The sequence below is a fragment of the Amblyomma maculatum genome, chromosome 2, assembly GCF_055883805.1.
Source record: "Amblyomma maculatum isolate TAMU_Amacu chromosome 2, ASM5588380v1, whole genome shotgun sequence".
NCBI classification, from domain to species: Eukaryota; Metazoa; Arthropoda; class Arachnida; order Ixodida; family Ixodidae; genus Amblyomma; species Amblyomma maculatum.
The window spans coordinates 67,764,049-67,788,503 of record NC_139345.1 but is presented as its reverse complement, the minus strand read 5'-3'; the positions used below and the strand labels follow the sequence as shown (position 1 = coordinate 67,788,503).

Genomic DNA, 24,455 nt, shown 5'->3' with positions numbered 1-24,455 from the left:
CGGCACAAAACATCAGCGAGCGCAGGCCCAAAATTCGGCTGCTCCGCCCCTCTCTGTGTCTTTATTGTGTCCATTAAAACATGTGTGTTCTCAATCCACGATCTCGCCGTCTTCCAGGTCCTCGTCGGCCACCATCGCTGCGACCTTGGCGTCGCCGCTGGGGCTGCTCGCGGGCTCCTCCTCTGGAGGCTCGATGTCCAAGGGCACGGCCGCCGCAGCGCGGTCTGCACAGAACGGCGCTAAAGGTTAACGGCGCAGTCTGCGACGTACAGTGGCTATGCACCTGGCTAGTAAACAAAACCCTAAAATAAGTGCACCATGTAAAGGAGGTACAGTTCGTCAATGTATACACCACCTCATTTGCCGCTATATAGTATACCGTTTGTCTACGCTAATTGGGATAAAAACATCGCCGCAGCCACTCCAAAGGTGTATTCGCTAGTGACAACAGAGAAGAGCGTCCCGCTTTCTCTTCCCTTCTCTGTCCCTGACATCACACCGTAGCGGAAACAGCTGCGAGTCCTACTACATAACCCGTTCGTTCAGCACCGCAGTTTCAAGTTCGTTGAAAATCGGCTCTCACCGTGCAAGACAAAATAGTTCACATGGACGCGAGTTCACAGGTTGCCAGCTTACGCCGCCACTGCTCAGCGGCCGGAATAAACTGAGCCTGGCGGTGACACTCTCGTCATAGCGGCCTCTGCGCCCTTCACGTCTTGTGCGTTGCGTCCTTCAATGAGAAAACGCCCGGTTGCGCGAACTCTATCGATGGACCTCAGCCTCGGCACGTACCGAATGTGTATATATTGTGCAGGATGTAGACGAGTGGTAGTCGGAGCAATAGTAGGTGACCGGCAGTAGGTAAGTGTGTGTGCACGTGTGTCCTAATGGTGACCAAAACCAACAATGACGCAGCAAAATTAAGATTAAGAATGACAAAAATTGGCAGATCAGCGTGAACTGACTGGGCATTTCCCGTCGAAATGTATGAAGTTGTAGCAGGCTTTAATCTCTATATTTTGGTTGTCAAGTCTCACAGCAGCGACGCAGAACAGTGCGACAGTCATAAGCGCCTGCGCGACGCGGTACGGCTTCCATAAGATATGGCCACGCTTTCAAATTTAAGCTGCACGTGCAAGCGCCTCCGTGGTCCTGCTTTGCGATTGACTAGCACACGAATGGAAGTTGACAAAGACTGCGACGCACAGTGGTTTAACAAATGCGATGTCAGGCATCAGCGGCCAGGGAAGCCGACTTGTGCCATTTTCCGTGGATTCGAATGATGTTCGAGGCCGTAGGCTATTTCTCTATCTCACGTACTTTGGGCTTGTACTGGGGACCCCCATCCTTCAGGTTTGCAGCTCTCGAATCTAGACCAGTAGGCTGCTGCATTGCTCAGCTTCGACACGGACACACAGATCCAGGCCGTGGCAAGAGCCTTAATTCCGAGCGCCATTTGATGGGGCTGTATACCAACGCACGTGTAGAGTACTTTTTGTCCATGATAGTAAGGTTTACCCTCTTCTTCTTCAGTTACGTGCTTTATTAGAGAGTTTTAGCTTACCGTGATCCGCGAACCGCCACCGCGCGTTCCACAGCGCATGCCCAGATCCCTTGACGCCGATAGATGGTGCCATATACTGGATGTCGGCACATAGACCTGCCGCGTCGGGACTAATCAGCTTGTGCGCCCCGCCCACGCACGGTAGCGGGTTACGGTGGCGGATCGCGGATCACGGTAAGCTAAATCTCTAGAGAGATTTAGCATACCATGATCCGCGATCCGCCATCGTGGCCCTCTACCGCTCGTAGGCGGGGCGCACAAGCTGATTGGTTCCGATGCGGCAGGTCTGTGTGCCAACATCCAGTATGTGGCGCCATCGATTGGCATCAAAGTGATCTGGGCATGCGCAGTGGAACGCGCGGTGGCGAATCACGGTGTGCTAAATCTCTATTTATTCTGCGCCTATTACGTTGTGCGTTACGTCACACTGGAGTCAGTGCCTCATGCGTGGTCCATACCAGACATTCATCGGAGCGCGACCTTTCGCGTGCGTATGAACAAAATACGATAATATTCGTGCGATCGCATAAGTGCATAATAAAACCTACCGAGTCCACCGCCTCCTTTTAGGTTCCGTTGTTCTGAGCCACATTTGCAGACGAAACTGGAGGCGAGAACCAGAAGTTGGGGCTCTATACCGTCGCGCATGTGCAGTAAACAAGACAGCGCGCCGGCGATTGTTATGGACGCTTCAACGCCTCACTGTTTGCCTCAAGAGAACCTCCTTAAAGAAACTAATGGAGTCTAAAAATCATTCGGCACATAAAATGAGAATACTGCTCGTAGATAGTGCCACGCGTATACGATGATGCGGGCAGCAACAACGGAGTCAAATTTTTAAAAAATTGTTAATGTGCTCTTCGTTAACTATGTCAAAAAAAAAAAATTTCAAAGGCGCATCCCTTAAAGGGTTGCGCCTTTATTATGGTTGAGGTGAAAAGATCGTGCTCATATATTACATATCGAGCACTACAATATCAAAGAAAAGAGACTTTACAATTTTAATTTGTCATTGAAAACCGCATAAAAACTGAGATGTTATCTCGCGGAGAAATCCTTTTACTTTGAGTAGTACCCACGTGACTACATGTATGCAAAATATCGCTGATTTTCGTAACTGCACACTGTTTTTTCTTCTAGGAGTGCTTATCATAGTTTATTGTTTTGCGCTCTCTCCAGTGCGTCCTTAACTAAAAACGTCATTTCGCACCGCGAGGTACGCTTTCAGGTTTTGCCACAAGATGGCGCCACAGTGTTAGCAATTCTGTGAATGAAGCGATGATAGTGCCCCATAAAACTTTCGTTCACGAGGCAGAAGTTTTTGTGCCATAGACGCATTGAGTGTGAAACTGAAAAAGCCGTTACTCTAAACAAGAATGCCTGATTACTGTCTGGCGAGTGAAAGTTATATTTGTTTTCGGTACGTCTTTTTTGTCGACCACCAGTCCTCATCGCGGTCGCTGCTCATGGTTTCCAGCATCGGACTACATAAAAATGGGCGCATGCACTGATCGAAAAATTTTCTAAGAGCGTTTTTAGCAAAACCGTTATTTAATCGAACATTTTAGACATCAACCTTTCCATTGCGCCAACTTGATACCTGAATTCCAGTGTTCTGTCCTTTTTTCTTTGCACCGATACAAGCGATCATTGTGATTTCTTGTTTCAGTGTTGTTTTAAACGGTGTCTCCTCGTGGCCCCGTTATGCAGCCTCTCACTGACTTCATCTACTTCAGCAACGACAGAGACAATCACTAGCCACGCGCTAATCGCATTAGAGTAGTTTCGTAGTTTGCTATATCACGCCCACGAGTACAAATATGGCGAGCGGCGCATGCGCAATATGACCAAGTGGAACACACTCCTACCACCATCCATGCGCATAAATGCACATCAGGCACCCTCGCACTAGTAAATTTAGTTAACCCCTCCATGCCGCTCACCGCCTCGCCCATTGGCCTCGCCAACGTCGTAGACTTCTACAGAGCCGCCCGAGACCGCCGCGGCGACAACGCAGTGCTGCGCGCACATAAGGCTCGCACATTCATCTCGGGTCGGAGAGCAGCCGTCGCGCCGTGTGCCATCCTCGACAAATTGCAAAACAGGGCCAGCAGGAGCGCGTGCGACGCGTCGGGCCGCTATTTTGAGTACGGACACGCGGCCGCGTGTCGCCCCCATGCCTGTCATGCCAGGCCGACAGCAGCAGCGACGGAGTATGACGAAGCTTTTCGCACGCTGCCACGGGCGCGTACTGATCCCAACCGAGTGCTGAGAGCCTCGTTCGTGACAGCGAACGTCAGACATAGAAGACACGAGCAACACCGGCGCGAAGACTTGAAGCGCAGAATGAGCGGCTGACACCTGAGCGCACACTACTGGCCTAACGAGGGAGTGGATCTTTGGCCTAGGTGAAGCGTTTCTACGTCCACTGTCCACCACACTACGGGGGCGGACTCCGCCCCGTTACGATTGGCCCCGAAAGCCACACGCACATATACGTGTCAACTAGGCGAATCAGCGAACTGTCAAATATTCCTCATTGAAAATTCGAAATAGAAAACAAAATCTGAGGAACGAACTTCCAGGCGCAGCGGACTTCGAATAATTTAAAAACCATATAATCAGGGCGATACTTACGTTATTAATTTCTATAACAGGTGCCCGTGGGGAGTTCCAGCCATGGAGACACTCCCGTACGAGTTTTGAAAGAAAAAAAAAAAAAACATTTTCGGAAGCTCTGCAGCGCAAAGCAACTCAGCGATTTTCGAGTATGAAGGGAATAACATAGGAGGAGACCTCGACTTATATTTCGACTTAAAAGTGGCTCAGCGCTCAGCGGTTAGAGATCCTGCTGTGACTACCGAACTCAAGGACGCGGGATCAAATCAAATCCAGGGCTGCTTTTAGGTGGAGTCCGTGTATACTGGTGCGATGTCAGTGCTTGCTAAAAGAACTTCTGATGGTCGAAATTTCCGGATTCCTCTACTATGACGTCTATAGTCAACTAACAAGTCCTAGTGGCCATATTCGGTGCCTTAATAGACCCTATTTACTGACGGATGGTGGCGCGCCCTGGTTATTGTCAATACAAGCTGTCACCATTACCTTCTGAAGAACATTTTAGTTTTGAATTTATATCTCGGACCGTTACAGCTATATACTCCACCCTCAGGCGCTCCAGCAGGACGGCAGAAGAACGGCCACAGCCCTCATCATCCAATCCGTCGGTCGGAAACGTGCACGCGTCGCTGACTCTTAAATAAGCCGCACGTCTGGCCTGCTGTCTCTTCAAGCACAGAAGACGAGAGCACCCACGTGATCGCCCGCGAGCTAAACACCCGGGCATCGGGAGGAGGCACAAGACAGCCAGCTGCAAAAAGGCGCAGAAACCAAAGAAGACGACGCTTCTACACCATTTCCAACTGCATCACCAGAACCACTAACATACTCGTCATAAAGTATTACACACAGTGATGACGAACGCTTCACCACCGCGCACTAAACAATCTCAAACACACAACTTCCTGAACCCTTCCCACAAACACCTGTTCTTCCCTCGCAGAAACCTTCGAGCTGCCCGCTATACTGAAGCTGACGTCCTAAACCACAAGGCTGCCCACCCACTCGCCATTCCAGTTTCTCCTCTGGAAGCCGCTCTGTCTAGCTCAGATCTGCAAGGCAACAGCTGATTTATGGTTGTGCCAAGAAACCGCACATTTCCTAGTGCATGTGACTTCCACCAAAAAACCAAAACTAGTCTGTACCTGAAGTCCCTCTATTGTTAACGCAATCATGAACGCAGGAAGCTTAGTGCAAATGAAATGTCTGTTAGTGATGTGCTGGGTGCACCAGGTCATGTGCATTCTTTTCCTTTCTCACTTGTTGCAAGGAAAATAAACAGTCATCAACTGCGAGGTCAGCGGAGCACTGGAAAGTTGCAGTTTGCATTCAAGCAGTTCCAAGCTGGATTTTTCAGGTACACTGTTCCAGGTATAGCTCTGAAGAGAAAATTTTGTTCGGGTTTGAATTGCACCTATCCAGTTCAAAACGGTTCGAGACAAAAAATATTGTAATGGGCATGAATTTCCTAATAAACCCTGTTCATAATGATTCCATGATGTCTGTACATAAACTAAAAAGGAATATGATTTACCCAAGATATTTCAACTCTACTCCCTTGCACAAAGTCTATGACATAGAGCACAATTTACAGCCAGGGCTGCAGACTCAAATACACCAGAAAACTGTTGGCATAATAAGCTATTGAGTGTATAAATATTGAACAAAGAAAATGCAAGACAAAATGAGGGTTGTTTGCGCATGCACACCATAATGCTACATTTTCGGAAACACTCTCGCATGAGTAGTAGGCACCTCATTAAAGCATGGTATTTTATTACTGTCATTGAACAACTTTTACTGAAGATGTGTAAAGATATGGTACATCATAAAATAGAATAAGGAAGTGGACAATTTCAAAAAGCTACAAACTGTTTCCAAAACCAGATCCAAAAAACAGCAGAGCTACGCAAACCTTTCTGCTTAGATCAGAGGAAAGGTGTTGTGTTTTATGGCGTATATAATAAACTCAGGCTATTATGCGCTGCACAAGGTGTATTGTGTTTTCTTTGTAGAGGGTTAAAATATTACGATATCATAGCTTGTTTAGGAACATTGTTTCTTCTAAGAAATCAAAACACAGGACATATCAACAAGTGCATTCTCTCCCAGGAGCAATATGGGATGGAATGGTATATGTTCAGTGTATAAACATGTGAAGTGTTTTTTTCCAAAGCTTTTCGAGATTTCTACATGAGAATAAAATATGGTTTATCATGAGCCCATGTCCACAACCTTCACGTATTGGTTCATCTTTCTTGAGAATGGACTTGTGTTGCAAGACGCGTGTGTCCAACGCAAATGCGACATACACATTACCTCGATGGAGCATTTCTGGTAAGGGGCAGTGGAGATGTGCCAGAGAAACCAATTAAAATCTTTTACATAAAGTGTCTCATGACCTCAAGCCTATGGAAAAAAAGGAAATATGCTAGAACCATACTATTTATTTAAAAAGTGGGCATTACAGAATTGCAAAGTTACTGAACAAGCTTCTTGCACCTTACTAGGCATGCGTGAAAGTAAGCACTAAAATTATCAGAGAAATCTCAGACTTCAGTCAGTTGGAACAAGAGGTGGATTTCTAGAAAGGATACTTGACAACAGGTCATGTTCACATCATAAATCAGCCATTAAAAACTGCTCAAGATATAAGCAGTCCTTGACATAGTAGGTTATAGTAGTAATTGAATAACTGCTCACTGCACTCACCCAAGTGGTGCTATATGACTACAAACGAAAGCTCTACAGCTTTCACAAGAATTTCATAGTAAAATAGATTTGGGCAGCTTACTTGGTGACTAAACCCCGGTCTGGTGATGGTCTCGAGTTCACACTCCAGATCAAATTTTTCTTTAACCATAGTTTTTATTAAGCTTCATAGAGCCCAGGCTTCCAAAATCTCTCTTATCAACCTGTCCTTATTCTTCCTCAAAACTGCTACGTTATTAAGGTCTGCCGAGGACTTTTCTTTCTTACATAAGGTACAGTCTTTGCAGTGCAACATGAGGTTAGTTCCGGACTAATCCAAAATTGCAAAGGCATGTTCTCTTATCCCATCATTAATGCATCTCCCAGTCTAGCCGATTTATTTATTGCCACAGGACAAGGAAATCTGATAAACTATCCATTGGATGCATTCAGAATACCCTGTACGATGCGCTGTTTTACATCCTGATTTATTGTCATTCCTATTCACTCTCGCACACATACTTTTTTGCTTTGTTGGGAACCTTAGGAATAATATGAACGCCGTGTTTTTTACCAATCTTCATCATGTTGTGGGTAAAGCCATGAATATAGGACACTAAAGATCTCTTCTTCCTCTGCATCAGATGTCCATTCCCTATCCGTTGGCGCTTATTCAGTGTCGCTTTCAGCTATGTTGCATATAAATTCAACAGGGAATTCTGCTTCTAGAAGCCTCTTGCTCTGGTTTAAATGGCTTGCAGTCTGTAGCTTTAGAGGCATTGACATTTCCATAGACAGCTAAAGATATATGAATGACTACTAGTCTATATCTTCAGAGGAATACACTTTTCTATAGCCAGCTAAAACAGCTTATACGGCTTACAGTCTGTAAATTTAGAGGCATCCACATTTCTATATTAAGAAACTCTGCCTCGTATAGTGATGGCATGATTTTGTAAGAGCAGAAAGCAATCGATATGCCTCTTTTCACTGTCTTTGAGTGACTTGACGTGCATGGCAGAAATTGCTTCTTGGCTCGGGGCTAATAGCTCCAACATAGATGTCCAACCAAGAATTTGAGGTGCAAATCAAGGAACCGTAGAGCACCATCTTCTGGGAGTTTCCCAAGCGAGCTGAAGATTAGGACGACATCTTTGAAAAACTCTCAGCGCTATGTCTCTGAATTCTTCTGTTTCATTTCCTTCACAGAGCACCAAAAAGCCACTGACATAACGCACGACCTTTACACGACCACACTGTCGTCGACTTTTGCTATGTCAGAGACATAGCGCTGAGAGTTTTTCAAAGATATTCTGATCCCCGAGCTAAGAAGCAATTCTTGCCATACACGTCAAATCATTTAAAGACAGTGAAAAGAGGCATAGTGAGAGGCAAGTCCAAGTGTACTCAGTATCGGCAAACCCTTCAGTACTGACAGACTTGTTTTCATCTCATTTTTTTTTTTTTCTGCACAGTAAAGGTTCGGGTTCGTCATGAGAAGGCATGCTCACCTTCTGAAATGTTCAATTTTAGTGTAGCAGCACTTTTACCAGCATTCTGAGCAAATTTAAATTTATGAGTGCAGCCTCCAGGCTCGTGCAGCAGTGACGCGCATGTGTCTGTGTAGATGTTTGGCATAACACCACGAGACCACATTTCATAGCCAGGTAAACAAATAAAGGACTAATTCGCTGCCAGAGGGTTTCGAACAAAAAGCAAGGCAAACAGATCAGCCTCACCCCTGTCCACTGCATTCATACGCTGTGCCATCTCAGTAGCAGACTTCTTCACGTGCTAACAAGGTCATGGCTCAGCATACCAAACCAATACAAAACTAGAGCAAGCAGTGCTACAATATTCCCAGCTCAGCTACGCTAAACAGTCTCCCAATATTTTAATGTACGAACCTTGTTCAGCTAGTTGGCACACATGAGCAAAAGGAACCACAACGAAAAATAAAGCCTGCATGTGACGGTTAATATGCGTGCTCTTTCTGCTGAGCAAAAGCAAACAATTTGGTACTTCTGTGCTGCATTTGCTGTGTTCACTGCCATCCAGAGATGGCTTTTAGCAGTGTGCATTCATAGTGGTGTGTCAAATACATAACAGCCCAAGGTGCTCACTTCCCAGCTGCTTGGTGGTGAATTCTGGCACTTGTAGAAGTTTTAAGCTGTCGTTGTAGGATCACTTGAGTGAATCCCACTTTCGAGTGATCCTGAATGCGGGCAATGCGAGACAGGCCGCACACACAACATGCAGCTGAAGAAAACCCCACAGGCTGTACAAACGCTGTACTCATTGTTAGTTCGCACTGTATTCCTCCCTGCCAAGATGTCAAACCGGAACTTTCTAGGGCTCGGTTACAGTTTGGGTTCACGCCTTTCGGGTTCGGTTTCGGCTCCAGAGATATATTCTATTCCGATCTGAACCAATTCGACCCTGCCCGAAACGGTTCAAAGAAAAAAATAAAATCATTCCTGTTTACGTATACAATAAAAGGTCAAAATTCATACAGTAGTCCGTCTATTGTTTTTGTTGTCAGATGTGATGGGCTCCAGTTGGTTGTAGTATAAACACAACATGGCATGCCTCGCATATTCCCGAAGAATCGCACGACGGCTCGGCACGCACAACACATCACAAGCCCTTCCTGCGTCGTAGCTAGCAGTCTCAACTTACACCACAGCAAACCTCAGGAACCACTGTTTACTAAAAGGTTTTTCGTTTGTTTGACAACCATCATGAGGTTTTTATACTTTATATTGTAGTCTGTAGCTGAAGACCAGCTCCCTGCATCCCCAAGCAGAACGCAAAAGCTGAATAATTAAGAAGTGCTGCGTTTCTTCCCCTGATGGGCCTGTCCGCATCTCCCTTTTCTAAACATCAATAATTTCGCAGTTTACTGAAAATATTATGGGGATGTACAGCCAAGCAAAATATCCGTCCTTATACAACGGCAGTCAAGGACGTGTCCCGTACCACATGCCCAATTTTAACTAAACACAAATATAGACAAGCAGGAAAAGAAAAATTACCCCCCAACCTTCTACCATGCGCCCCTCCTCTTTCACATGTTTCAGTGGCCAGAGACAACGTTGAAAGCCATTCCACTAAGTTTTATTACTCTTTCCAGGAATCTTGAAGAACTACTCATGCACTTTGACACTTCCTTGACAAACTAACTGTGTTTCGCCAATTATAGGCACGTGTCTAGTACCGCGCCAGCCGGGTGCAACCGGGTAAGCAGTTGGCCTTGGTCCATCACTGGTGCCTGCTCGCACTCTCCACGGCGTGGTTGCAATGGTGAAAATATTTTTTTTTTTTACTTTTCAATAACAATAACAGGGACAGTTTCAGGGACCCTGTGTTTTGAGAGCGGTGCTGTCCACATGAGTGGCAATGTAATGAAGACTCCATTTATCCTTTTCTCTCTCTCTTTTTTTTTTTAATTCCTGTATTGCATCTTCAAGCTAGCCTCTTCCCAATGCCTCACCGGCTTTTTTTCTTTTCTTTCAGTTTTTAAGGCTAAAGCCTTTCTAGGCTCATGGAACGAAATCCCGTATGCGAGAGTTTTGTGTGAGATCTGTGCACAAATGCCGGGTGCACAGATGTTAAGAGATGTGCTCTTATTTAACGTGCCTGCCATCTTCAGTCCAACACTTGAATGCGCGCCAAGCTCGCACTTGTCGGAGAAAGTTGACAGATACTGTGTCTTTCCTTTCCTGTAAAACAATATAATTGTATGTAGCACTTCAACGAATGCCGATAAGAGGCAAACGATAGGAGAGGAAGGGTAGGTTTTCGCCATTCTCCTCTTAAGACATCTAAGAGATGCTCTAATTTTCCATGCTGCAGTTTACCGATTGCAATTGCTGCCATTTCCTCCCGTTTTTTTTTTCGCCCTGAGGGCCCAGTCGCAGGTTCCTTTGGTACACTTGAACTCGTCCCTCTTCCTGCTTTTCAATGCTTTTGTCCCGACCTCCCTCATCCCTGTGCAAACTGTAGACTAAGTTACTCATTAGAGACGTTTTATCTCAATGGTGCACTTCTAGCTGCGTTAGGTAATCGCATCAGTGAGTGTGGATAAAGTGATTAAATGCACTCTTTATTTCAACACCGTTGTTGTACGGGCCGAAACGGGCCTAGTCTTCACATTTGAACTTTGGAGCTTCACTACTGGCACAGTTTAACTTGCCAAGAGAAATAAAAAAGCAGACATCGCTAGGGACAAGAGGAGAAGATAAAAGGGAAAATCGACTCTTGGAATCATCTTTGCACGAAGTTCAGATACAATTCAAGAAAAGACCAGTAAATTGTTGCCCGAGGCGGCCTTCTCACCTTCAGTGTTGGCTTATTAGTCTGAGGTCTCAGTAAACCAAATTGCATTTGCTGGCGTTGCATTGCATGCTGCTGCTATGCACGTGCAATGTGACTCAGAGCGACATCGTCCAATTGATAGGAAAGCAAAATAATTTGCGTGACGTTTTTTGCAGTAGCCACCCATGTTTGGGATGAAATGACAGCCCGACACCAGAGACTGGTGGTATGCATGTGGCAATATATCTTCCTTTGTTCTTGACACCTTTTGCAAGGGAAAAGTTTTCAATGCGGCTATGATGTTTGCAGTGTGCAGTGGCGCTTTGGAAATAAGCGAGAAGAGCGCTTTACAAGCAGTGACAAAACAAAAGATAATGAACGCTTAGTTTGATTAGGCTTATGGGGCTTAACGTCTCAAAGCAACTCAGGTTATGAGAGAACCCCACAGGGGAGGGCTCCCAAAATTTCAACCACTTGGGGTTCTTTAACATGCACTAACATCGCGCAGCACATGGGCATCTTGCCTTTCGCCTTCATTGAAAAGCAGCTGCCGCGCTTGGGAAAATAATGAAATAGCCAACAAAAGTAGGTGAGAACCTTACTGCGAACCTGTTCGGAACAGTTCCTACAATTTGTTCTGGTTCGGGTTCAGTTACAAAATGGCAGAAAAAATTCGGGTTCGGTTCGGGCGAAAATTTGGGTTTGGTTCCGGTTCGACACCCTGCTCCCTGCACAATGCTCGCCTGCGCAAGCATAAAGCTCTATTGCAGGTAGAGCTAACTGCACTCTGAATGAGGAAACTCAGTACTTACTGGCATGCTTCTCCCTGATTCTACGACTGCGCTCCTTCTTGTATTCTCGGCGGTGCTGTTCTCGTTCAAAATGGTCTTCTTGAAAGATCAACTTGGCTTCATACCGTGACGTATTTACTTTGACCAAGTAGAAGAACACACCACCAGGTGTCCGCCGGCGGGTCTTGTTCTGCCATGCAAAAAAAGCAAAAATGGAGCAGTTACCGCACACTCTCACATACTAGGCACATACTAGGCCAATACAGGAAACTGAGATCCAAGAGTTTTCAGCCAGGCTCTCTCACAGAATGTGGCTCAAAGTCCTCTGCTGCCAACACTAAAAAATACTAGCAAAAAAAGATGCAAGAAGTCAAAATATCTGTAAATAAAAAGCATTTCATACGCAAACTGTGATTACAGACTTCTGTATCTGGGCGAAAGACAAAAGATTCTTCTGCACTAAATACTAGCCTATTTGAAAGCAAACATCACTAACAAAGCAAAATTACATCGCTTACTTTCTTTGGTAATCTAATTTTGGCACCTGCCTGGATTCTTTTTATTTACTGAGAAACTGGTATCACAAGTTATAAAAGAAAGGCGGGCTGAGCTGCTGCAATAACGGGCTGTGCCCCCTGCCAGTTGGAGCAGCCCCCTGCCAGTTGGAGCAAGCAATTGCTAGGCTAAGAGGGCAGGCTAGATCTGCAATTTTTTGAAGATTCAATTTCATTTGCTTGTTCAAAGTAAAATAAAAAGAAATAATGTTGTTTCTCTAGAACACTACAAAAGGTGTGATAGTAAATTTAAAACTAACGTTCAACTCTCCCACTCCCCATGGAGCATCCTGCCGATCAGCCACTTAGCTCAAGTCTGCCAAAGAAGTACTCACAGCTGACAGCAGTTTCATCTTAATTCCAGAAAATGCAGACAAGCATCAATGTTTATTTACACCTCAATTCTTTTAAATCTGGCAGATAAATATGTGTCTCTATATATAGTGCTGAATGCAATAATAATAATTGTATGCAGAGCTTCATTGATGTAAACAGTTGAAATGAGTCCACTAACTTCCTAATGTCAGCTAAGAATGCAAGTTTTTGTCCTCCTAGCAGTGTCAGGTGTGCACCAATCTAACGGGAAAGTGTTCAACCTTCAAAAATGAGAACCACTAGCCTCCAAAATAGTTATGGTTGAAACATACTCCATTGATCAACAGAACATCTTATGCAATCACTCACTCAACTGTTTCTAACACTCGAGCCCTTAAGAGCCCTAGCAGAGAAATGCAATGAACCCTCTATTTGGTTATTTAGGTGACACTGGACTCATGGACAAGCTCTAATCCCTCCATGTTCCTCATCATTGCACACTCTCCATGCAGTAAATTTGTCAGCCCATTTATAAGAAAGTGCAATTCGCCCTCCTTTTTTTCCTAGCATACCACTTTGATGCATCTCATCTCTAGCTCTATACTTGCGCACCTTTATAGTTCAATTATTTTTTTAACAATGTCACATTAAAAAGCAGTAAAAATACACTGACTGGCCATAGGGCTGCCTGACGTTATGTTTGGCAGGAGCTGCCACATCGGGCCTTTCCTTTCACAAGGGAAGGTGATATCAGAATCAGCCTGATATGAGCCTTGCAATCACCCTACCTTTACGCCATGGAAGCATGTTCATATGGCTTGGGTAAAGCGGGGCTTTATAAAAGGGGGGACAGCTTGTGCTATCACCTCATACCCTTAAAGGTGGACCTTAAGTGTCTCAATAATTTTTAAGCCTTCACCATTTCGTGCATCTTTCTACTTCCATCTTTTTCCCTCTAAATCCTTTCCCCATGCAGAGTAAACGCTGGCTAAATTCTTTGATTTTCTATTAAAGAGCTTTCTTCTCTCTCTCTCTCTACCACTTATTAAACCTGCTGGGAAAGTTGGTTCATTAAGTCTACTCCTCAGCTGGGCTCATTTACTCCATCTTCTCTTAATTCCAGCACGCACCATATTTCCGAAAAATATTGCCTAAAAATGACATGCATTAAAACGAGTGCAAAATGAAATTATGCTGGCAACACATTTTCATCAGCATCGCAAAACGACAGTTTGGTATTAATATCGACATTAACCACAATATTACTGGTATCGCCTAACTAGCCTACCACAACCGTGGATATCAATAGCCTTGATAGCATCTGGAAAGCCCTGTCAGCAAGGTGAAACCTGGACTTGACCCAACATGGAAGTGTCAGTTGCAAAGGCACATCAAGTTCGTTCACTTTTGATGCCAGGTGAGAAAAAAGGCAATCTTGTGTCACACGCGCAATAAAAGTGATAAAAACATGACATGTATTACAAAGCAAAGCTCGCCACATGTCTCAAATGATTTTACTTTAAAAAGTAATTTATTTTGCTCAAAGAAAGATATGTCTTAGGCTGGATTCGAACCCACAACACCTGATTTGCAAGCCAGAGACGTTACCAACAAGGAAATTGTTTGTTTGTGGGGTTTAACGTCCCAAAGCGACTGGGGCTATGAGAGACGGCATAGTGGAGGACTCCGGAAATTTCGACCACCTGGGGATCTTTAACGTGCGCTGACATCGCACAGCACACGGACGCCTCTTCGTTTTGCCTCCATCGAAACGCAGCCGCCGAGGTTGGGTTCGAACCCGGGTATTCCGGACAGTAGTCGGACGTCTTACCACTGCCCCACCCCGGCGGGGCATCAACAAGGAAAATCAAGGTGCGCTTGTACGGCTTCTTGACATGTACGAATCTGTATGTAGGCAATGCAATCTTACACAGCTGCATGCTAGTGAGGATATGCACAAACAGAGAAGACCATGGGCCACTACAGTGTCATACTCTCAACGAGTAGGTTGTATCCCCTAATTTTTCAACTGGCATCGCACTGCAACATAAATTATCGTGATGTAGAGGTGGCCAGATAACACAGCCACATGAATTGCCTGCTGCATAGGAGAAGGCCCGCCATGTGCCTGCTCATGGAATGGGTAACGACAATGCTGCAGATGGACAGAGATGACAGATATGGTTATAATGCTGAGCACCTTCAAAATGGAATGCAAAAATCAGGAGGAAAGAAATAAATATATATAGCAGCCACCGAAGAATGCAGTGAGAAGGATCAGACAGCAAAAAAGGAGGAAGACTAGACCAAAACCATTTTCAAGTAGGAGAATGAGAGTTGGTTTCATGCTCAGTCTCCAGCTCACTTCATGTACAGTAAAACAAATGCTTACCAGGAATTATTCTGTCTCTGGAAAGCTTTTATATTGACAGCTTTAATGTCAAATATATTTGGACACACACACATGCTCACATCTTTCTACAGGAACAATTCAGTTGAGACAAACTCCTGATACAGCGAATAAATTTAGTGGTCCCAGGTTTGTCTGGGACGTTTTAAAAGGAGCTTACTGCACGCTATGAAATAAAGGGGTCTGAGGAGCTGTGCTCCTGCAGAACCTTATCAAGACCCGTATGCAGCAAAAGATTGACCATGCATAACAGCAGAAATAAATTTGAGAGGCTACTACTGTGCAGCACCAACCTCTCCTTTGTTGTTCATGCCAATAAATTTTTAAACATTGGGAGATTTCTAAAGATCTGCCTTTACGGGTGTGATGCAACAGCCCTAATGGCTGCCGCCTGTGGCTCCCCTTGTGGATACTCATTCGCATACAACTCACCTAATCACTGACCCCTTAATTCATGCCTCTATTACCTCACAAATACTCATTAACTCTTTCTCTACCGTGGGCTAAATGGCAGTCTTCTGTAGGTTTCAGTAGATTTTTTTTTTCCGTAAAAACTATCATGTCTAAAATTTTATGCAATACATGAAAAGAAAGGTAAACAGATTTGATTTTTAGGCATAGAACTTTGAATATGAAGTTGTGGGTTGTAACACATTTTCCCAAAAACCAGATTATAGAAAAATTTTAGAAACTTGACGAAATGCACTTGTAAATAAAAGCTCCCTGTGAAAAAGTTAAAGTTCAGTATTTAATAGTGTTCCTCATGCATAACGAGCAATCAACGAGGGCCGCTGTAGAGCGCCATTATAGCGCCATGCCGAAATGGATGCCCAGTTCCCTTCTTGGGCAGAACGCCACTCCCTGTTTTGCGGGAGGCAAGATATCGTGCCTAAATGATGTTGACACCTTAGGAATGAGCTAAATGACACCAACAACACAAACAAAACATCCGGAGCGGTCCCAGACGCATGCCAAACAGGCCACAAATGATGTTGACACCTTGGGAATGAGCTAAATGACACCAACAACACAAACAAAAATGATGTTGACACCTTGGGAATGAGCTAAATGACACCAACAACACAAACAAAACATCCAGAGCGGTCCCAGACGCATGCCAAACAGGCCAACAAAGTGTGGCCGCCGATGTTCCGGGCTGGTTTCCACCGTCATTGAGGTCAGAACTGAATTTTGACAATAATTGGCAGCAGCTTCAGAGTCGCTTCTGCTTGGGTCATCGATAAAACTGATCGCAGATAGTGCGTAGTTGTCAGATTTGAGACGTTTCGAAGTGTGCATCGTCAACGCGGATGCTGCCATTCTCGCATACAACTCGGACGCTGCCGCGTGTTCGGAGCGCGCTCAAAAATAGCCGCTTCACGAGAAAAATGTAAACAGCATCAAAATCGAAACTTCAGTTACCCGACTACACACTAGATTATATAGTGTGTCCGTGCTCGAAGCGGAAGGGTTCAAAATAAGTGTGCGAAGTCATCGTTAGCGGGCTAACGATGCTCAATGGGCGCGGTAGGGAAAGAGTTAACATACAGTGGTAAGCTACCCTGTTATGTGAAAAACCACTTGACAGAAATATGAAGCCAGCTTTAATCGAGCTGCATGAACGTGCCTGTATAACCTAGGAGCAGCGTGTACGATTGGTTCTAAGGTTTCTGGAGGATTCGATTCCTTCCCACACGGTTTTCAATTCACATCTCACATTCTCATCTTACGAGAAAGAAAAAAAAAACTGCCTGAGTGAGCAGCTCCTGCCAACCAATTAGCGCCCGGCCATGCCACCTGGCAACAACCACCTACCAAAAGCATGCTCATGATTTTTCATTCATAATGCCGACACCCTAGTTCCTGGAGAATGAGGGCTTCAACACTGGCACATTAATACAGCCTTATCATTTTTCATGGCAGAATGCACAGCTACAACTTGTCTCATAGCGAGGCACAAAGTCTGAGAATGCAAATTTACTTGCCCTTATCAGCAGGCCACCTGTCGATTCGATGTCCTCTGTCATGTTCAGCAACTTACGAGACTCTGTTACACCGAGAACATTCACAACCCTCTCTGCAAAGGAAGAAAATAAATCCGATGCAAGCACCTTGTTTAACCATAATACCAGCAACAGCTTAGCAACTCTATTTTTCCCACAGTAACAGTGAAGCGGGCTACAGAAAGGAAGACTTAAACTACTACTCATTTAGCTATGACTAAACCCAGACTAATCTGCTGGGAGTCTCCAGCTATGCATGGCTTTATGTCATTGTTTTGTAGGTAGCGCGAAAAACGAGGACCAAGAGTAGAAGGACACAACACGAGCGCTTCTTCTTTCCTTCTACTCTTGGTCCTCGTTTTTCACGCAACCTACAAAATGAACCAGATTCAACTCGCCCAACTTTCAACCTTACTACTTCATGTCATCATCCTCAAAGCTAAAAGGTGCACCCTCTACTATGGATATGCTGGCCTTCACTAGTACCAGCCACTCCACCAGGCTAACACCTAAGGAATTTGCATCAGAGAAGCAGTTCATATCTCCCTGATTATGAGAGAGAAGCACAGTGATTGCACACAAGGAAAAACAAGAAAAGGAGCACATCTTGCCATTATGTGACGTACTGGTGAAAAGCACAAAAGACCTAGGCTCACACTACAACTAACATCAAGTCACTTTGGCAAGCATCCCTTTCAGCGAAACCTGGTTGGCAGAACTGCCGAAAGTAAATGTGACGAATCCGAGCCTTAAGAGTTTTGTGTGCTACTACCTAAACTCACCATTCATTTAATGTGTCACAAGGCTTCCATAATCAGCTCTTTTTGTACTGCGACAGCTTTAAGAGCCTCGCTCACAAAACAATCCTGCATTCGCATTATAAGCGAAAAATCACGAGCAAGGTGCTGGCAGGCGCTAGTGGGCAGCAGATGTGGCTATGCACTCACTGGACACAGAGTTGCCCAACGTTAGATGCGGCAGGAGCAGCCAACTCGGGCCTCTCCTTTCATATGGAAGGGTGATATCAAAATCAGCCTGCCAAGACCCTTGCATTAACATTACCTCTAGGCCACACAGGCACGTCCATACACCTTGGTTAAAGTGAGGCTTTATATGTGGGCTGGTAGCCTAGTCTATCACATCATACGCTTAAGGGCAGGACTTAACTATCCCCCATATTTTTTTTCCAAGCATGAGAGGAAGCTTCTTGCAAGGTGAGAGAATAAAGGAGGAAGCTGGCTTATTAGCTTATCTGCTGAATGGCTACACCTGTAGCTTTATTCCGCATAAGTCAAATCACCAGGCCCAGAGAAACTTAGAAGCCAATTAACAATGAAGGAAAGAAATAGATTGTGCTACCTCATATGAAGAGCATGCTGGCTTGAATTCTGCAAGAGCAAAACATCTGTGGAGTTTTTGCTTCTGTTTGCTGTGTGGTGCGGCGTTCGAGGAAGCGGCAAATGAAAGGGTTCATGGATGCCTGGATTGGACGCCCAGTGGGGTCAGCTTCGTATATGCATTAATCCCATTGTGACGCCATGACCTGTCGTGACGGCACATCGCGCGCCCCTTGTCGAACACAACCAGCATTTCATTGAACACATTAAAGTTCTCCAGCGTTCTATAATTCATCTGTCACTCACGGAATCTCGCGATCATTCTCACTGTAGACAAGGGGAATTATGAAGAGCGTTTCACGATCTAGGGCGTGGTGCAGTGATAAAGCGCTGCGCTGGGGACCCAAGGGACGGAGGTTCGATTCCCCGGTGGGAGGCAAGGTTTATTGATTTATTTTTTAAGTACCAGAACCGCCGCAAAAGCGTGACACTTTTGCTGACGACAACGATGAGCCATTAAAGGCTTTTGCCTTAAAAACCTAGGTGAATGCTTGGCTGCTTCCTCAAGAGGGGAATGACAGGATATGACCTACAAGAGCCATTGCGCCATGTACCTTGCCTTGTACCTTGGCAAGACTCAACCAGCACAAAAAAAGAAATGCCGTATGTCATGTAACCACGAACAGAGGTCTGCTGCCTGCCATTTGCTAACCATTTAGTCAATCCTGAAGAAAGGACTAAGTTAGCCCTGAGGTGTTGAGATTTCCCTTTTAACTCTTAGACAGTGCCCGAGTCTTGTACATCTGCAACCCTCCCCCACTGTGTTCCTTGAGGGCTCTGATCCGCAGTCAGGCTTCAAGGTATACACATACAGCTTTTAATAACATGTAAGGAGAAGGCGAGGAACTGGACAGTAGAGGTGTGTACGGGCCGAAATTTTGAGCCAGAGCCCGGCCCGGTCTGGCCCAGTGTTCCGATTTAAGACCCGGACCCGGCCCGGCCCGTCATTATAATTGCAGTTGAAGAGATGAAGAGATAAAAAAGAAAATTTCAGGATGATAGGTTTTTCAGAGACCTTGAAATGACTAGTTATCTGGTTTAGAATGACGAATCTGCTGGATATATGAGGCACAGCACATACGTACAACTACGTTATTGTGCAAAAACAAAAAATTATCCATTGAATTGGGCCATTGGCGGCGCTCCTGGATAACGAACCCAGTAGCGCAGATGTTTCTTTCGGTGCTACAACTTGTGGCTGGAATACCCAAGAGCGCGCTAACTCTGAACCTAAGCAAATGGTTGATTTTGCGACAAAATGCTCGGTGAGCTCACTTGGCACACCGTGTGCATTTTACCTAAACATCTGTGCCAGTGTTACCAAAGCAGAGATGCTAAACTCGAAAGTTATATCCCACAAGCGGCCCATCCGCTCCATCACTGACGGCTATCAAAGATGCTTTCACGTCGAGGAAGTGGGGAGGAAAGGCGACCCGATGCCGGGAAAGAGCTATGAAGCTATTGCATGGGGAGGACGCGGGAAAATACTGTGCATTCAAGATGTTTATCGCACTATGGCCGTATTCGCCCTTTCGAAAAAGTTGCATGTGTTTGTGATACAGTACAGAGACATAATTCGGGTTAGTTTTAAACGGATGGCTGTATTTTTGACGTTTTCTGAGCGGCCGCCGGGTCAGAGACAGCGCGCTCCCGACTGTGGGCCAGCAGGTGTGACATCAAATTTACACATTTACCCTAAGCAACGTCATGGTCTTACGATCCTGCTGCCGTCACCCCGCACCTGTTGGTTGACTGGCTATACGCAGTGTCAGTTCCCCAACGTCGTGCCGTGCACAATGCTGCGAAGTGTGGACTGCTGCATAAGAAGGAGGTCGAGGGGGACGTGTACGGAGGGCGCGTATTGTAGACAATTGTTTGCACGCTGGGAGGGAACGATGAATTGTGCGCAGGAACACGAGAAACAAAATAAATAAATAAATAAGCGCGTCCGTCCGTACGCTTTGAGAGTGCCACAGGGAAAAAGAAAAATGAACAGGTGCGACCGCTCGCGATGGGGGTGGCTAGGGAAGCACGAGGGAGGCAGGTTAATGTGACGTGATATCCGGTTTTGTTAGAGCTTTCACAGGAGCCCGCTAGGTGCGGCGATTTAAGAAATATTCATCAAAATACTTACTTTCCACTAATTTCTGTACATAAAGTGGACTGTTTTGGTCACTCCCAATGCGATAGCTACCATGTGCGCCGAAAATCTCGGCGGCAATTTTTTTATTCAGTATACCTTTACTACACCGTTGCCAGTTAACAGCACTGACAGAAATGTGGCATGCTACATGTTTAAACTTTTTAAATATATGTATATTTTGATCATGCGGCATTCACGCTGAAAATAGAACATGATAAATGTTGAATGCGACAATATTTTTATTCTCTTGTGCCAATGGTGCAGCATAAGGACGTAAGCAAAATGCTGACTGCGTGCGGATCACGCATAACAATAAAAAAAATTGTGTGTGACACTATCATCTTCGCTGAGTGCTCCTGTGAAGCTAAATCCCATTGCTGGTGGCAGGTTTCTGAAACATCCAATTGAGAAAAATCAAAAGTGCAAGAAAGAAGAAAATAGGGGAGTGTGTTTATGATACGGCACACACTATGCTGCAAGGTGAATTTGCAGTGCATTTTTCATGAACAAAATGCAAAAGACTTATCAGTGCATTTGTATGCCCAGACGTGGGATGCAATGAGTGAAGCAATTGTTTCAGTTTATCCATGCGAGCAAAGAAAAGCTTATATTTGTAAAGTTGTGCCAGTTTAGGAACTCTTGTTGACAGCGAAGTTGTATATCACGTTGAAGCAAGCACCAAAATCTGTCTATTGTTGCTTGTCTTTGACAGTGAATGGCTGCTTTCAATTAGATAATACAAGTTTTAGTTGAACTGCGATTTGCTGCATACCCCTCACCTAGTCTCTTGAAGCAGAGTTATCTGCGCAACGGCTGCAAGCAGTGGCATAACATAGTTTTTCTCACAATCACGAATGAACAATGTGTATGCAGATGGTTTCAACTGCATTGCAGTTTTGACTCGGCAAGGCAACCAGCATAGCACGAAGGATGCTTCTTTCATACCAATGCATTGGATTGCCTGTATTGATTGTACAATAGCCCTGGTTCGTGTAAAATTGTTAACTTGTTCAGGACAGTCTACGTCACAACTAGCTGTGGCGACAATGACAATGTTTCGAGATGCAGTGGTGCACGGCAGAAATGATGTTGCATGCTTTCAACATTTCTCCTAAACACACGCACAGCACATTTTTTTTCCCCAAAAAAATATTAGGCTATGGCCGGTTCAGAGTGATGTTCGTAAGACATGTGGAGTCTTTTTCTCATTCATGAAGGGACAGAAAAAAAGCACAAGTCAACGAAGAAGGCCTGAAAGATATGCACTGCAGCACAGGCAGAACCTGCACACAGGTGCAGTGGGCTGGATAATTTTGACAAAGACTGTACACTGATATACAGACAGTGCCATTAAGCTAGTGTGCAGTCCAGCAGAGAGTAGAGATAAATATGTGCCAGTATATGGGCAGCATAAAGACAAGTTTCAATGCCTCAGCAAATGCTGTACATTCTGACCATCACATTCTGACCAGGACACAACCACTCACCAATTATGTCAACTTTGGGCTCCCCTAGACGACTGGCAATGTCTGCTACTAGTTTGGCTGCTTCAGCCTCATCCGGTTCAGAGCCACTAGACCTTGAGCTCTCCGATGCAAAGCGACGTGCTCGTCCGGTGTCCTGACGTTTTGGACTTCGTGACCGTGACGGCCTTGTGCAAGTGCGCTCTCCCAACCTATCCTTCACTGACCGCTTTTGGCCTCGGGGGCCCGGGTCCTGAATGTCGATCACATCACATGGTGTAGTGTATTCCTCATCAAAGAGATCGTCCGGCTCAATGGGGTCTGGTCGCGTGTCCTGGTGTTTCAGTGAGTAGTTGTAAGACTCGACCTGACGACAGACCCGTTCGGAATCACCATCTGAGGCAACAGTGACTTGGTTGAGGTCCTCCGTAAGCAGCTGCTCAGTGAGCACGGCACCCCAAACATTGTTTACCTGCATGGAGTGGCAAAAAGACAACAACAGAGCTGAAAAGGAAGAACACAGACAACTGGGCTCAGTAGGCAAGAAGACTGAGTGATAACTTTTAATGTCACCACTCCGTCTTCAGGTTAAAATTATATACAGCACTAATGCAGAAAAAAAAAAAGAAAAAAGAAACGGTAAAAAATAGCGGCAGGGCAGACAGACAAAGAGCGCGCCGAAAACAAAATTAATCGCCGGCTGTCCAAAGAACCCAAATCCCAAGGTATCAGAATAGTTGAACTTACCTTTTTCTTCTTGGCAGTGAACGATTCATGTTGTGACGCGCCCTCAAAAGCAGCACATTTGGGAAACGACCCCAGTTGTGGAGCGCCCTCGAGAGCAGCACGCTTGGCGAAATCGTAGCCAGCTCCGTTGATGGAGTCTCTGGCCTTTTCAGTTGCCTGCCTCTTCCAAGACGTTTCTTCATGTTCAGAGTCGTCGTCCGACGTAGCATAGGCACGTTCATCACGGTAGGTGTTCACGCTGTTCATGGCCGATGTATCCACAGAACGAGCGCGCTGCATTAGCAAATATGGCGAAACGTTATCAAAACGTTGTTTAGGCATACGCACAAGAATAAACGTATTTAACGCCACCCACTGCTCGCCCTGGTCGATATAAAACGCATGACAGCTAAAACAGGCGAACGAGGTCGTGCGAAAAATCTACAATGTAGTACACCAAACGCGCGCACAGACGTGATTCTCGGTAGCGTAAGAGAAAATGTCAATTATTAAAATGATTTATAGATAAGTTTGCTAAGTCTGCAGCAACTTAAAGGTCCGGCAGCGCTTAATGACTGAGACTGACGCACGAAGAAGAGCTCGGCGCATTTGTTTAGAAACTCATTCAACTCAATGCACCGCGAACTTAGGCCCCTCAAACAAGAAAAAAAAATGTCCGATCCTTTATCCAATGCACATACACGAAAGTTCTCAGCACGGCTTTCATAAAGCTATGCCAAATACATTAAAAGTAGTTCACTTTTAGTTTTTTGTCAACGTGAAAAGTGGCAATTAAAACAAATAAATGAACTAAGACGTAATGTTAGTATTTTTGCAGCGCACATGAGACGCACGTAGGGACGCTAGTGTGCTAGCGCAACAAACGATGACTACAAAGTTAATTATTGGAATACTTACAGAAAATGCCTGCAGCAGCTCCAGGGAACTTGCTGCAGAGCTGACGGCAATTAATGATCTACTCAGATCGCGGCGCACTTTCGTTTGAACTTCATGCACCTCGCACACCCCACATTAAACCGCGAAAGCTAAAGCGCCCAAAGCTTCCCAACAAAGCTCCATATCAATGTTGCTCACGATCACCTCTGCAGTTATGCCAGTTATGCCAAATAAACGTTCTAGAGTTCTTCATTCAATGCTTCTTCAATCTCTCTCATATAATAAAAATAATAATACAGTCATTTTTAAGCCAATTACGTTATATACTAGAATGTATTCTAGCGTCACTCCGTTCTAAGAATCTTGCTAAGAGGCTAAGAGTTAGTAGAGTCGCGTTTGCGTCGGTTGAGAGCGTCTTTAGGCAGATCACTTGGCGTCTGCGTAACTGCCCTTAATATTAAAAAAAAAAAAGAAGCAAAACAAAAACTGCATAAAGGCGTAAATGTGGTGTATAGGTGTCACTGTCGCTATCGACTGTGACACTTCTTCGTGACTCGCCAGTGCG

The 24,455-nt window shown here is 45.1% G+C and overlaps 1 protein-coding gene across 2 annotated transcripts; it reads right to left on the bottom strand.

Moving 5' to 3' along the window:
• Nucleotides 1-10: 10 nt before the first annotated feature.
• Nucleotides 11-24,280, bottom strand: Phax (phosphorylated adaptor for RNA export). Of its 2 annotated transcripts, none has more exons than XM_084594361.1 (6): nt 23,912-24,280; nt 23,015-23,287; nt 22,292-22,739; nt 17,247-17,338; nt 12,004-12,172; nt 11-224 (listed from the first exon to the last, which is right to left on the bottom strand). In XM_084594361.1, exons 2-6 carry the CDS (start codon nt 23,258-23,260, stop codon nt 91-93), a joined length of 1,089 nt encoding a protein of 362 aa, XP_084450487.1. In that variant the 5' UTR covers nt 23,261-23,287; nt 23,912-24,280; the 3' UTR covers nt 11-90. The 2 variants fall into 2 exon arrangements, with proteins under 2 accessions (XP_084450487.1, XP_084450488.1); XM_084594362.1 differs by lacking the exon at nt 11-224 and adding an exon at nt 10,009-10,596.
• Between the last annotated feature and the right edge of the window lie 175 nt (nt 24,281-24,455).

Bases quoted from the DNA above. Each gene is read 5' to 3' on its own strand.
- Phax (XM_084594361.1), bottom strand. From the start codon at position 23,260: ATGAACAGCGTGAACACCTACCGTGATGAACGTGCCTATGCTACGTCG. The intron at 22,740-23,014 runs GTAAGTTCAACT...CACTCCATGCAG, and splicing joins TCACTGCCAAGAAGAAAAAG to GTAAACAATGTTTGGGGTGC. The intron at 17,339-22,291 runs GTGAGTGGTTGT...CTTCCTTTGCAG, and splicing joins GCCCAAAGTTGACATAATTG to AGAGGGTTGTGAATGTTCTC.